General features: G+C 35.5%; 1 protein-coding gene across 1 annotated transcript; it reads right to left on the minus strand.

Moving 5' to 3' along the window:
- Positions 1-220: 220 nt before the first annotated feature.
- Positions 221-14767, minus strand: LOC134329320 (interferon-induced protein 44-like). The gene is made up of 6 exons (XM_063010547.1): positions 14630-14767; positions 5569-5767; positions 4884-5027; positions 2621-2792; positions 825-925; positions 221-693 (listed from the first exon to the last, which is right to left on the minus strand). The coding sequence occupies exons 2-6, from the start codon at positions 5569-5571 to the stop codon at positions 511-513; spliced, it is 603 nt and encodes a 200-aa protein (XP_062866617.1). The 5' UTR covers positions 5572-5767; positions 14630-14767; the 3' UTR covers positions 221-510.
- Positions 14768-15601: the final 834 nt, after the last annotated feature.

Here is a 15601-nt window from a genome sequence, read left to right on the forward strand (position 1 = left end):
GAGCCAGCCTTCATTTTTTACCATTGCAAATCTTTACTCACATACAAAGAACAGCTGAAGAGATCAGTAAGATGTCATGTCATCCATACATACAACATCATGTAAACATTTACCTTAACTGTACATGCATACAGTAAAAAAAAACACATTCGGATGGTCCTATAGAATTATTTATAACTTTTCTTTATTAAGAATTATGAGCCTACCTTAAGAGCTTCATTGTAAAAATATATTTTAATGATATATAATAGAAATAAAGATGCATCAAAAAATTACTAATAAACATCCACAACATCTGAATAACATCATATGTAGGCATAAAGAAAACTAAATTAAATTAAAGCATTTTTACTTACAGTAATTAATAATACTGTTTATACTGTCTGTCATATAATAAATTCTAGCTTATGTTCAACAAACACCAAACACCAAAAGAGATTTAACAAATGCCACTAAATAAATGCTCGCAACAACAGCATCTCGCAGCATCTCGCAGCATCTCAAGAGTCCTCACTCACGGTCATGACTGGGGGCTCTTCTCTTCTGTGCAGCGTTGGCAATGTACACGATCTGATCAAGCGCTTTGAGGATCAGAAGATCCATGTCGTCGTCTGTGTCCACTTCCTCGTGGTAGTTCTTCACAGGGAAGATGTGATTCATGGGAACACCCAGCAGATTCCTGCACTCCTCCATCTGGAGAAAGAAACAGAAAACACAACATTACAGTCAGCTCCAAAATTACTGGCACCCTTGGTAATGAAGGCTAACAATTAAAAAAGGCTTTGATTTATCAGCTTATTTTAACACTAAATGACTTAAAATACCTTTGTCTTGATTTTCTTGCTTGTGTAGATCTTCCTTATGTCTTTGCTAACCAGTGGACAGGCTTCATCTGGTTTCGTCATGATGATCACTTGAGGCATGTCTGGACAACATGAAAAACAATTGATAACTTTGTACCAACAAATAAAAAGTATTTGACTTTTTTGTGAGTTTATTTTGGGTTGTTTTGAAAACCTGCTGGATCAAATTTTATGACATAAGTCACTCATTTTCACAGAGGGTCACATCTGCATCATGGTGGCCCTCAAAGGGCCGATTGTAACGTATCCTGCTGTGATTGCAGTCGCCTTTTAAGTCTTGGACAATTTGTTGTTTTTCTTGGAGGCTAAATTCTGTGTTTGGTGTCAAAATGGCAAATTTATCCTGTATATTTATAATGTATATCTACATTTATATGGTACATCCTGTACCACAGACACGCCTCATAACACAAGAGACGTACCAGTTTCTCTTTTTTGGGATTATTACATTATTATTAAATTTTGGGATTATTTGTAAATATTTCTTAGCATCACTTGTTGGAAAACCGCCTCAGTTAAACGCTGATCTGGAAACACTGCCATCTAGTGGTGGGATGCGGTCACTTTGCGAGTCACAAAATTGGCAAGCATTGTGGGAGATACAGTTTACGTATGCTTTTACAGTGTATTTTAAGACAATTATATGTAACACATAAAAGATTGTGGCAGGTCGGATTTGGCCCGCGGGCCCTGTGTGTTCTAGAGTATTGTTTTGGACTTTGGGTCACGATCTCCTAATCCTCCTAATCCTTAATCGTTAGTGATTATGACCACAGCTAGAGATTTTTCTGTGCTTATGTAAGCAACACTAAATTGGCTACATGGAACAGTGTGGAACAGTGGTCTCTTGCCACGGCCAGAAAGTAAACCCGAATATCAGCTAATGCTGTTTGATCATCTGATGGAATCCAACCAGCAACAATAGCTATACCAGAAAAGGCCTCATTGTTTATAAGTGAGGATAAATTAAGGCTGGTCAGTGTGTTCATGCTGGATTTTGCAGTTCATCGATTAGGATTTGCCTTGTTTTAATTTAACAACCAGCCAATAATTCAGTGTTTGGCTGCAGAAACCATCTTAGACCAGTAAGCAGTTATTGCTTATGTGCTGTTTTTAAAGGAATAACTTGATAAATCTAGCTCTGTTAAATGCTCAGGACACTGTGTAGGTAACCTTTAAATAGAGTGTCACCATCCAAATGTCAATATGTAAATGTGCATTAAAAAGACTTTGTTATTATGGCATAAAACAGCTACTAACAATGTTTGTATTCTGTGAAATAATTATAGCAGTAAATAACAACAAATAACATTTAAAAATATATATATTGTTTATGTATTTCTTCCCCTTTAGCTCATCCAATTGGCCCATTGCGTCATGCTTCCTCTCCACCAAAGTTGATCCCTGCTCTGATTGAGGAGAACGAAGCTAACCCACGCCCCCTCCGACACATGGGCAGCAGCCATATGCATCTTATCAGCGTTGTGTACAGAGACACACCCTGAGAGCACTCTTTTCTCATCTCTGTACAGGCACCATCAATCAGCCAGCAGAGGTCGTAATTGCACCAGTTATCAGAGAGAGACCCCATCCGGCTTAGTCCCGCCCATCTGAACAATGTGGCTGAGATTTGATACAATGTATTCGAGATCCCAGCTCTGGTTCCAGCATGTGTTTTTACCGCTGCGCCACCTGAGCGGCCACAAATAAAAAATTTTAACACAGGAAAGAATTTTTGCAATGAAAAACAAACTTACTTAATGTAGAAGCTTCTTCACGGATGTGTTTCATCTGCGTAATGACTTTATCATCCAGCATTGACACAGTGCTTGCTGCCATAACGTAGACCAGGCAGAAGGTCTGCTGCTCAAGACTCGGGTCACTTCTGTAACCGTGGTCTGTCTTTGTCAGGGGGGATGTAGTATTAAACTGAATGCACACACACACACACACACACAAACTCTTTATCCACCTTCTTTGCAAAATAAATGTGTGACGTTGTTCATTGTACATGAACAGTGTTTTAACACGTCTTGCATATTCTTACAAAAAGTGAAGCCGCACTTTTAAGTGCTTCTGTTTTTGCATATTTGCCACACTGCATAATTTCAGATTATTGAGCAAAACATGATATTAATAACCAAATTTTAAATAAAACACAATGTGTAAAAACTGATTTAAAACTAATATTACATTGTGAGAGAGTAACTGTCCCTTAACTTAAAAACTGGCTGCGTCATCATTTCCATGATTTAGCAAAACTGCTATAAATTAGACAAACTGCTCGTTTCCAGTCCAGATGGACTGCTCTAATTTCTTTCGGGATCAATAAAGTATCTATCTATCTATCTATCTATCTATCTATCTATCTATCTATCTATCTATCTATCTATCTATCTATCTATCTATCTATCTATCTATCTATCTATCTATCTATCTATCTATCTATCTATCTATCTATCTATCTATCTTTAATACACTATACGGCCGAAATTATGTGGACACCTGTCCATGAGCTTGTTGGGTTCCATATCAATGACCTAAAGAAGATGAAGGCTTTATCTTACAAACCAATAACCTTACACTGTTCTTAAATTCTAATGATCTCAATACAGTCAACATCACTCACTGTTGTATGTTCTTACTTCTAATATTATAATATTTTTGTTCACCCGGCATAATGATACCCTTCTTGTCCAAAAAGTTCAAATTTTTATTAATCTGTCAATGGATCATTATTCCAAAAGGTTTGTGAATCATCCAGGTGCTTTTATAAATGTCAGATGGGCGCCAATGTCTGTCGCATCACAGCAAGAGGGTCCTGGGTTCGATCCCCAGGTGGGGCAGTCTGGGTTCTTTCTGTGTGGAGTTTGCATGTTCTCCCCATGTCTGCGTGGGTTTCCTCCCACAGTCCAAAGACGTGAGGTGAGGTGAATTGGAGACACTAAATTGTCATGACTGTGTTCAGTATAACCTTGTGACCTGTTAAATCTTGTGTAATGAGTATCTATCGTTCCTGTCATGAATGTAACCAAAGTGTAAAACATGACGTTAAAATCCTAATAAATAAAACCACTTTTCTCCACCACTCAGATTCTCAGGGCGTTGTTTTAGTACAATACATCACGTTAAACTTTGTCCACCATAATCGTTGTTCGTACAACATGCGTTGCATTGTTTTAAAAAAAATAAATTTTCTCAATTTTTAGCACGTCCATTTGCCCCATTGTGTCATGCTTCCTCTCCACCAATGCCGATCCCTGCTCTGATTGAGGAGAACGAAGCTAACCCACACCCCCTCCGACACGTGGGCAGCAGCCGTATGCATCTTATCACCTACACTTTGACGAGTGCAGTGCAGCTCAACGTTGTGTACGGAGAGACACACCCTGAGAGCACTCTTTTCTCATCTCTGTGCAGGCGCCATCAATCAGCCAGCAGAGGTCGTAATTACACCAGTCATGACAGAGAGACCCCACCCGACTTAGTCCCGCTCATATGAACAACAGGCCACTTGTTGTTCATGTAGCCGCTCAGCCTCAGTCGGCAAGGCAGAGCCGAGACTTGATACGATGTATTTGTGATCCCAGCTCTGGTTCCAGCGCCTGAGTGGCTCAATGAGTACTTCTCATGTGAATACGTACTTACACAGTGTTGCTGCCACCATCTGGTAAAAGGGAATTTGCACCTTAAATTAGTATAATTTATTTATTTTTTCAGTTTGACTTTGCTGGCGGGACGCAAGTAATGCAATTTAAGACAGAAGATGCTGTGATTGGCCCACGGGCCAGACTTTGGACATGCGTGCCATAGTGGAACTAGAAGCCAGTTGATTTGGTAAGCATCAGTATTTATTGTTAGTTTATATTCCACAACTCTGACTGTATTCAGTCAGCTACACTGGTTAAACAAATACGCTTGATGAAGTGTGAAAATATGATCAGTCAGGGATAATTACTTTACACCACTGTATGTAATAATTATGTTTAGTTGTAAGTGAAGGTGTAAAATTTTACTTACTTTGTATCCTTCCTTGACATACCCTTGTAGGGCGTTGATGATGTCACTTTTTTTTACCCCATTGTCTGGTTCAAGTCCCATGACATCATTAAAGACAAAGGCCAAAGGCAAACCATCCTCATCCTCAATCTGATGGGTTTTATACTGTAAAATATTTGTAATTGTTGTATAAATTATTGCAGTTTTCTGTTTTCCATAGTGTGTTCAAAGTTTTAATGACTTTTTTTGATTAATTTATTTTTAGATTCATATGTGGCTTTTTAAATCAATTCATTTTGAGGGGCGTAATTAATGCTGATGTAGAGAGCAACACATGCTGCTTTTTAGAAAAAAATAGGTTCATCTATACTTATTTCATCATGACAAAGCCACACTATGTCTTGCACGTTACAACAGCTTAGCTGCAAAATCAGAGAGCTATTGGGTGCTAGACTGGCCTGCCTGCAGTTTAGACTTGTTTCTCATTGAATGTGAATTAAACACCTGTGTAAACATTCTGTGTAATGTCAAAACAAGTAAAATATTAAATATTGTATATTTGTGCTGATTTTAAATGCAGATGAAATGGCACTGCTTTTGTTTTTATTAATTTGTCACATACTGTTTTACTGTTTTTGAAGTTAAGGTTTGTACTATGCTAAATTATAATATAAAGATTATGAACATGCAGTATTTAAGTACTTACCATTTTTGTAAACGAGGTTCCAGCTGTTGAATCAGTAAGAGCATCACAGGTGATTCGTCCTTGGAAAACATTATTAACTGAGTTTATGAAGCTGGACTTTCCTGCTCCAACTGCTCCAACAATCAGAATCCTGACGTACTCGACTTGTGGGTTTTTGACCTTAACATTTTTCAGTCTCTCTTTTAGGTCATCTTTATTTCTATAAAAATGAAAAGAGATGTAGTTAAACTATTATTAAATAAGATTAAAAAACATGAAAACAAGTAAAAAACAAATTAACACTTTGGTTTGGCAAGAAACGTTTACGGAGAGGGGCTGCAATAATGATTCAATAAAATAAATCAATTTATAATAGCAAGATTACGTTTTACAAAACAAATGAGCATTTAAAATCTATTTATCTGAGCTTCCACTGGTTCAAAAACTGTTATTGACTTTTATTAAATACAGTCGACCCTTAAGTTACAGTTTATGATACAAACATTTTGGGTTACGAACAATCTTTTTCAACTTAACGTACAAACAATTTCAGATTACGAACAAAAATTTCACTCCGCCCGTCTCTCTCTCTCTCTCTCTCTCTCTCTCTCTCTCTCTCTCTCTCTCTCTATATATATATATATATATATATATATATATATATATACAGTGTATCACAAAAGTGAGTACACCCCTCACATTTCTGCAAATATTTTATTATATCTTTTCATGGCACAACACTATAGACATGAAACTTGGATATAACTTAGAGTAGTCAGTGTACAACTTGTATAGCAGTGTAGATTTACTGTCTTCTGAAAATAACTCAACACACAGCCATTAATGTCTAAATAGCTGCAACATAAGTGAGTACACCCCACAGTGAACATGTCCAAATTGTGCCCAAAGTGTCAATATTTTGTGTGACCACCATTATTATCCAGCACTGCCTTAACCCTCCTGGGCATGGAATTCACCAGAGCTGCACAGGTTGCTACTGGAATCCTCTTCCACTCCTCCATGATGACATCACGGAGCTGGTGGATGTTAGACACCTTGAACTCCTCCATCTTCCACTTGAGGATGCGCCACAGGTGCTCAATTGGGTTTAGTCCATCACCTTTACCTTCAGCTTCCTCAGCAAGGCAGTTGTCATCTTGGAGGTTGTGTTTGGGGTCGTTATCCTGTTGGAAAACTGCCATGAGTTTTCGAAGGGAGGGGATCATGCTCTGTTTCAGAATGTCACAGTACATGTTGGAATTCATGTTTCCCTCAATGAACTGCAGCTCCCCAGTGCCAGCAACACTCATGCAGCCCAAGACCATGATGCTACCACCACCATGCTTGACTGTAGGCAAGATACAGTTGTCTTGGTACTTCTCACCAGGGCGCCGCCACACATGCTGGACACCATCTGAGCCAAACAAGTTTATCTTGGTCTCGTCAGACCACAGGGCATTCCAGTAATCCATGTTCTTGGACTGCTTGTTTTCAGCAAACTGTTTGCGGGCTTTCTTGTGCGTCAGCTTCCTTCTGGGATGACGACCATGCAGACCGAGTTGATGCAGTTTGCGGCGTATGGTCTGAGCACTGACAGGCTGACCTCCCACGTCTTCAACCTCTGCAGCAATGCTGGCAGCACTCATGTGTCTATTTTTTAAAGCCAACCTCTGGATATGACGCCGAACACGTGGACTCAACTTCTTTGGTCGACCCTGGCGAAGCCTGTTCCGAGTGGAACCTGTCCTGGAAAACCGCTGTATGACCTTGGCCACCATGCTGTAGCTCAGTTTCAGGGTGTTAGCAATCTTCTTATAGCCCAGGCCATCTTTGTGGAGAGCAACAATTCTATTTCTCACATCCTCAGAGAGTTCTTTGCCATGAGGTGCCATGTTGAATATCCAGTGGCCAGTATGAGAGAATTGTACCCAAAACACCAAATTTAACAGCCCTGCTCCCTATTTACACCTGGGACCTTGACACATGACACCAGGGAGGGACAACGACACATTTGGGCACAATTTGGACATGTTCACTGTGGGGTGTACTCACTTATGTTGCCAGCTATTTAGACATTAATGGCTGTGTGTTGAGCTATTTTCAGAAGACAGTAAATCTACACTGCTATACAAGCTGTACACTGACTACTCTAAGTTATATCCAAGTTTCATGTCTATAGTGTTGTCCCATGAAAAGGTATAATGAAATATTTGCAGAAATGTGAGGGGTGTACTCACTTTTGTGATACACTGTACATACCATAAATATTTATCACACACACACACATATAAATATAGCAAATATTAATACTGTCCTATACATACATAAAAGTACTATACATACTATGTATTACTTATATATACAGTGGGGTCAAAAAGTATTTAGTCAGCCACTGATTGTGCAGGTTCTCCTACTTAGAAAGATGAGAGAGGTCTGTAATTTTCATCATAGCTACACTTCAACTATGAGAGACAAAATGAGAAAAAAAAATCCAGGAAATCACATTGTAGGATTTTTAAAGAGTTTATTTGTAAATTATGGTGGAAAATAAGTATTTGGTCAATAATAAACAAGCAAGATTTCTGGCTCTCACAGACCTGTAACTTCTTCTTTAAGAAGCTCTTCTGTCCTCCACTTGTTACCTGTATTAATGGCACCTGCTTGACCTCATTATCTGTATAAAAGAAACCTGTCCACAGCCTCAAACAGTCAGACTCCAAACTCAACCATGGCCAAGACCAAAGAGCTGTCGAAGGACACCAGGAAGAAAATTGTAGACCTGCACCAGGCTGGGAAGAGTGAATCTACAATAGGCAAGCAGGTTGGTGTGAATAAATCAACTGTGGGAGCATTTGTAAGAAAATGGAAGACATACAAGACCATTGATAATCTCCCTTGGGGTCAAGATCTCATCCCGTGGGGTCAAAATGATCATGAGAACAGTGAGCAAAAATCCCAGAACTACACGGAGGGACCTGATGAATGACCTGCAGAGAGCTGGGACCAAAGTAACAAAGGCTACCATCAGTAACACACTACGCCGAGAGGGACTCAAATCCTGCAGTGCCAGGCGTGTCCCCCTGCTAGCATTTCAAGGTCCTGGAGTGGCCTAGCCAGTCTCCAGACCTCAACCCCATAGAAAATTTGTGGAGTCCGTGTTGCCCAGCGACAGCCCCAAAACATCACTGCTCTAGAGGAGATCTGCATGGAGGAATGGGCCAAAATAGCAGCTACAGTGTGTGCAAACCTGGTGAAGACTTACAGGAAACGTTTCACCTCCGTCATTGCCAACAAAGGTTATGTTACAAAGTATTGAATTGAACTTTTGTTATTGACCAAATACTTATTTTCCACCATAATTTACAAATAAATTCTTTAAAAATCCTACAATGTGATTTCCTGCATTTTTTTTTCTCATTTTGTCTCTCATAGTTGAAGTGTAGCTATGATGAAAATTACAGACCTCTCTCATCTTTCTAAGTAGGAGAACCTTCACAATCAGTGGCTGACTAAATACTTTTTGACCCCACTTTAGGTACAGTTCTTAACATTTCTTTTGGTTTTGCTTTTTCCAGTCTTTTTTTTCTGCCACCATTTTTTCATATATTTTTCAATTTCCTCATCAGTCTCACTGCACCTGCAAAAGTATAGGGGTTCAGATAGGGATTAACAGACTGAAAGCCTATTATTAAGTTTAAGTAAATCTGCTAGTTTATTGCAGTAAATAACCTGAAATAGAAAATCTGTGCAATTTAGATTCTGTATTTTTTGTTTATTCATTTAGCTATTTAGAGACAGGACATTCTGTTCATGTTGTTCTGTACATCTAATAGCCCTGTCTACCAGATGGAAGTCTAACATTTATTTCAGCTTAGTGTCTGTCTAATTCACATTCATGTCTGAGTTTATTAACATGGTGCATAGTGCTGATCTTTTACAGGCCAACGAATTAACAAATTTCTACTTGCTGTCCATGTTTACTGCAATGTCAGAGAGAAAACTCAAGTATAACAAGTATACTAACAAGTATTTTAGTAAAACAAGTATTTTTAGTAGTGAGAAAGAAAAAGTTTCCCATAATAGAAATAATATAAAGAAGTACAGACACTTCAGTTAAGTTAACTGTCATCTACAATTAACTTTTAAAATAACTTTCTATAAAAATAAGTTTTTGGACAAATAATTGTGTTCCAGTTATTCAGTCACACAAAGAGAACAGTTGCAAAAGTCACTGAAAAGACGCGGTCTTTTACAAATGTAAAGAATACACCAAACAGCCACAACATTGAAACCACCTCCTTGTATGTATACTCTTTTTCTATCAGCTCAGCTCCACTAACCATATAGGTGCACTTTACTGCGGTCAAGCATCCTCCACTTCGAAATGCTCAGTCAAATCAGCCCCCACGTTGTTTCTAAGGGTGTGTGTATACTAAACATTACAGTAATAGCGTCTGGTAACACTGATAAAAAAAAGTCACTGACAACCTGAACGTGACAACATCAGTTAGAAATACATCAGTTAAAAATATATAAATATATCAGTTAATATTAGGGATGTCCCGATCCCGATCATTAATTTTGATCCCGATCCGATACCGAGTCTCAAACCGATACTTGTATTTTCTAGATATTGTCTAGATAAGAACAAGATAATACTGTTCACACAGTGCACACTTCAAGTACATTCCAGTTATTCAAATTAATCCAGTGTTTATGTTTAACAACTGAATAGCTCTGCAGTGCTGTAGGGAAAAAAATGTCTGCATCCAAACTATTGCTTAATGTTCTTTTATTTTTACAAAATAAAAGTAAACAAACGTAGTGCAGCATTGTAGTAGTAAAACTAGAACACTCAAAATGAGTAAGATAATTACAGTTTCACTTTGAACTTTACATTCAAAGAACATAATTCTGTTTACTGCAGTGATACACTAAATATGAACAGAAATCTCCACTCAGAAGTGGTGTAGCAGCTTAACTTGAATATAAAAAAAACAAATATAAAAAAATATATAAAACTATAAAAAGGCTCTTTTGTTATGAAGGAAAGCCAGTTCTTAAAGTGCTTGTATTGTGACAATGGTTTGATGGACGTTTCTACGCGAAGTGAGTGTGTTTTGACCCTTTTGAGGCTTCCATAGTGCATGGAATAGCGTGCTTGACTGTAGCTGTCCGCTATTCGGTACCGTAACAGAAGAAGTTAATAAAGTGTTAAATGCTCCCGACAATTTGTGAATATAGCGTGTATTTATTTCTTTATTAAGTGGGTGCATCACTATGACGCTCGGTTACATAACTAAGCCAATCAGAGTGCTCGATACCGAGATGTCGTTCAGTCTTGTATCTCGTGCTGTATGTTACGCTCCCTGGAGTTTTCATACTGGGATTAAAAGTGATTGTTTTGTAACCTGGAGTGATCCTCGACTCTCACACCATATAAATAGTAAAATTCTACAGTAATGAACGCAGCTCTGTTTCCACCGCCTCGTGAAACGCTTCACTGTTGGAATTAAAACAAAACGCTAAACGCTGACGTAAAACAAAATATCGGGACTACGATTGGCATTAATAAAGCCGATACCGATCAGTTGAAAAATGCCTTGATCGGCCCCGATTCCGATCTTTGAGATCGGATCGGGACATCCCTAGTTAAAATATATAAATATATCAGTTAAAAAATATAGAAAACAGTTAAAAATATATAGATATATCAGTGAAAATAAATAAATATATCAGTTAAAAAATAAAAAAGTATCAGTTAAAAATATATATAAATACATCAGTTAAAAATATATAGATATATCAGCGAAAATAAATAAATATATCAGTTAAAAAATAAAAAAGTATCAATTAAAAATATATATAAATACATCAGTTAAAAATATATAAATATATCAGTTAAAAAATAAAAAAGTATCAGTTAAAAATATATATAAATACATCAGTTAAAAATATATAAATATATCAGTTAAAAAATATAGAAAACAGTTAAAAATATATATATATATATATTGTGAAAATATATAAATATATCAGTTAAAAAATAAAAAAGTATCAGTTAAAAATATATATAAATACATCAGTTAAAAATATATAAATATATCAGTTAAAAAATAAAAAAGTATCAGTTAAAAATATATATAAATATATCAGTTAAAAATATATAAATGTATCAGTTAAAAATGAAAAAATAAATAAACCCATTTCTTCCTGCAAACTGTATTAGGGATACAATTTCAATTCTGATGTGTCATGAAACTAGAGAAATCTTTTTAATAACAGTCTAGAGTTAAAATAATAAAAATTTGATAATATAAAAGGCTTAATTTAAAATGACACATCAGAATTGCTTGAAATTAACTAAGTTACATCTACAGATGGTGTACTATCATTATGAAGTGAAATTATTGTGTGGAAACTAGAGAATTATTTTTAATAACAGTCTATATTGAAAAAAATATATAAATAACAATATAAAGGCATTTATTTAGAAATGACACATCAGAATTGCTCGATATTAAATGAGTGACATCTACAGATGGTGTACTATCATTATGAAGTGGAATTATTGTGTGTAAACGAGAAAATTATTTTTAATAACAGTCTAGATTTAAAATAATAGATAAAAAACAATATAAAGGCCTTAATTTAAAAATGACACATCAGAATTGCTTGATATTAACTGAGTGACATCTACAGACGGTGTACTATCATTATGAAGTGGAATTGTTCTGTGGAAACTACAGAATTCTTTTTAATAACAGTCTAGAGTTAAAATAATGGAAATTTGACAATATAAAAGCCTTTATTTAGAAATGACACATCAGAATTCATTGATATTACCTGATTTACATCTACAGATGGTGTACTATCATTATGCCGTGGAACTGTTGTGTGGAAACTAGATAATTTTTTTAAATAACAGTCTAGAGTTAAAATAATAGAAATGTGACAATATAAAAGCCTTAATTTAAAAATGACACATCAGAATTGCTTGATATTAACTGAGTGACATCTACAGATGGTGTACTATCATTATGAAGTGGAATTGTTGAGTGGAAACTAGAGAATTCTTTTTAATAACAGTCTAGAGTTAAAATAATAGAAATGAGTCAATATAAAGACCTTTATTTAGAAATGACACATCAGAATTGCTTGAAATTAACTGAGTGACATCTACAGATGGTGTACTATCATTATGAAGTAGAATTATTGTGTGGAAACTAGAGAATTCTTTTTAATAACAGTCTAGAGTTTAAATAACAGATACATAATCATATAAAAGGCCTTTATTTAGAAATGACACATCAGAATTTCTTAAAATTAACTGAGTGACATCTACAGATGGAAACTAGATCATTCCTTTTAATAACAGTCTAGAGTTAAAATAATAGAAATATTACAATATAAAGGCCTTTATTTAGAAATGACACATCAGAATTGCTTGATATTAACTGAGTGACATCTACAGATGGTGTACTATCATTATGAAGTGGAATTATTTTGTGGAAACTAGAGAATTCTTTTTAATAACAGTCTAGAGTTTAAATAACAGATACATAATCATATAAAAGTCTTTATTTAAAAATGACACATCAGAATTTCTTAAAATTAACTGAGTGACATCTACAGATGGAAACTAGATCATTCCTTTTAATAACAGTCTAGAGTTAAAATAATAGAAATATTACAATATAAAGGCCTTTATTTAGAAATGATACATCAGAATTGCTTGATATTAACTGAGTCACATCTACAGACGGTGTACTATCATTATGAAGTGAAATTGTTGTGTGGAAAGAAGTAAATTCCTTTTAATAACAACAAAAATTAAAGAGCTAAGATTACATTTTTGTTGACTTTAAATTTAAAGTAAAATCATAATGTCAGGTTATTAGCAACTTGTTTTTTTCAAAGCTTGAAATTGTATCCCAAATACATTTTGCAGGAAGAAATTGGTTTAATTAATTATTTAATTTTTAAATTATATATTTACAAATGTTTTAACTGATACATGTATATATTTTTAACTGATATATTTATATAATTTTAACTAATATATTTATATAATTTTAACTGATACATTTATATATTTTAACTGATATATATATATATATATATATATATATATATATATATATATATATTTAACTGTTATATTTATATATATATATATTAACTGATATATTCATATTTTATGTTATATTTTTATTTATATTTTTATATTTATATTTAATATTTAATATTTTAACTGATATATTTATATATATTTTTAACTGATATATTTTCATATTTTAAACTGATATATTTATATATTTTAACTGATATATTTATATATTTTTTACTGATATATTTATATATTTTTTACTGATATATTTCTAACTGATGTAGTCATGTTCAGGTCGTCAGTGACTTTTTTATCAGTGTTACCAGACGCTATTACTGTAATGTTTAGTATACACACACCCTTAGAAACAACGTGGGGGCTGATTTGACTGAGCATTTCGAAGTGGAGGCTGGCTTGCCCGCAGTTGCACTTTGTAGCTCTACACTTCCACTGTTATCCATTAGTTCCTCTGAATACTTTGTTAGCCCCCTTTTACCTTATTCTTCAATGGTCAGGACCTCCACAGGACCACCACAGAGCAAGTATTATGGGTGGTGGATCATTCTCAGCACTGCAGTGACACTGACGTGGTGGTGGTGTGTTAGTGTGTGTTGCTGGACTTTTTAAACAATAAGTCCACTTACTGTCCACTCTATTATTATACACCTTGTGGATGTACATCATTATTATTATTATTATTATTGTTGTTGTTCTTGTTGCTTATTGTAGCTTTTAAGTTTACGTTATCCACAGTATTCAATGAGCTTCAATTATTTTGCAGCTGTTGCCTAATGCTAGAAACTGTTAGCCTTTTAGCTAACGTTACCTGAAGTGTTTAGTTAACCTGAAACTCACAAGATACCTAAGTTTCCATTTCCAAATTGCTCTCTATCTTGATCCTAAACTAAATTAATAGAGTTTCTGCTTACTTTTTGCTAAGTAAAAAGTTGTTAAGATTAAACGTTTATTTACCTCACACGAACCGTCGCACTGTTGCTATGGTGACACTCGTTCTGCCGGCACGGAATCAGAGACTGGACGCTGGGCCACAGCCGGACAACCAGCGTCGGCGCGCACGCGTTTCTACGAGCACCAGCCAAACCCAGCTGTGGTAACAACTGGGCCGGATCTGGCTACATTGATTCTGGCCGATTCTGACACTTGGCCGACTGTGCCGATAAAAAAGTGGGAACTGGGCCAGATGATTGTGCTAGCTGGGTAGTGTCTGATGTGTTTTCTTCCTTTGTACCAAGATAACCAAGTGGCCGGGGGAACTGGTCTCTCTAAGACTAGTTACTGTACCAAGCAACGTTTCATTACACAGTCAACATCACTGAACACTCCCACTTACAACTGAAACTGAAAGTAAGATTAATTCCTCAGGGAAGATTTCCTGATAGACATGGTGGAAAAATACAAGAGGATAACGTAAAGCAAGAGCCATAAATACACGGCTGAATCTCAGTGGCTTGCACAGATGAATTTGAATTCTAATTGTAAGCATTGTGTTTTTAAATGAATGTGTTAAATAATTGTAATTACAGTCTCATGCAGTGGCCACTAAAGAAATTTGTATTGGAAGTTTGATTCCCTGCCCTGTAGAATTCTTTATTATCCATTACAGGTTTGACTTTTCTTTATTAAGAATGATGAGCTCACCATGAGAGCTTCATTATAAATAGATGAAAATTCTGGTTCTGATCTGTGGTCAAAATAAAAAGACATTTAGGCATAAGAAACATGTATTATTAATTTGTTACATCCCAACACCTGGATTAATTTCATTTTGTGATTACAAATAACAGCTTTAATCAACATTAAAATACCAAAAGACGCTGGTATATAACACATATATAAGCAGGTTCTGGAAATAAAGTACAGATTTCAGATTTCAGTTGGATAAAACATCATATATAAGCATAAAGGAAATTTACAAGCATTTTA

This window comes from Trichomycterus rosablanca, chromosome 15 (assembly GCF_030014385.1).
Source record: "Trichomycterus rosablanca isolate fTriRos1 chromosome 15, fTriRos1.hap1, whole genome shotgun sequence".
Taxonomy (NCBI): Eukaryota; Metazoa; Chordata; class Actinopteri; order Siluriformes; family Trichomycteridae; genus Trichomycterus; species Trichomycterus rosablanca.

Bases quoted from the DNA above. Each gene is read 5' to 3' on its own strand.
- LOC134329320 (XM_063010547.1), bottom strand. The intron at 2,793-4,883 runs GTAAGTAAAATT...GTGTGCATTCAG, and splicing joins ATGTCAAGGAAGGATACAAA to TTTAATACTACATCCCCCCT. The intron at 694-824 runs GTATTTTAAGTC...TTCTTTCTCCAG, and splicing joins GCAAGAAAATCAAGACAAAG to ATGGAGGAGTGCAGGAATCT.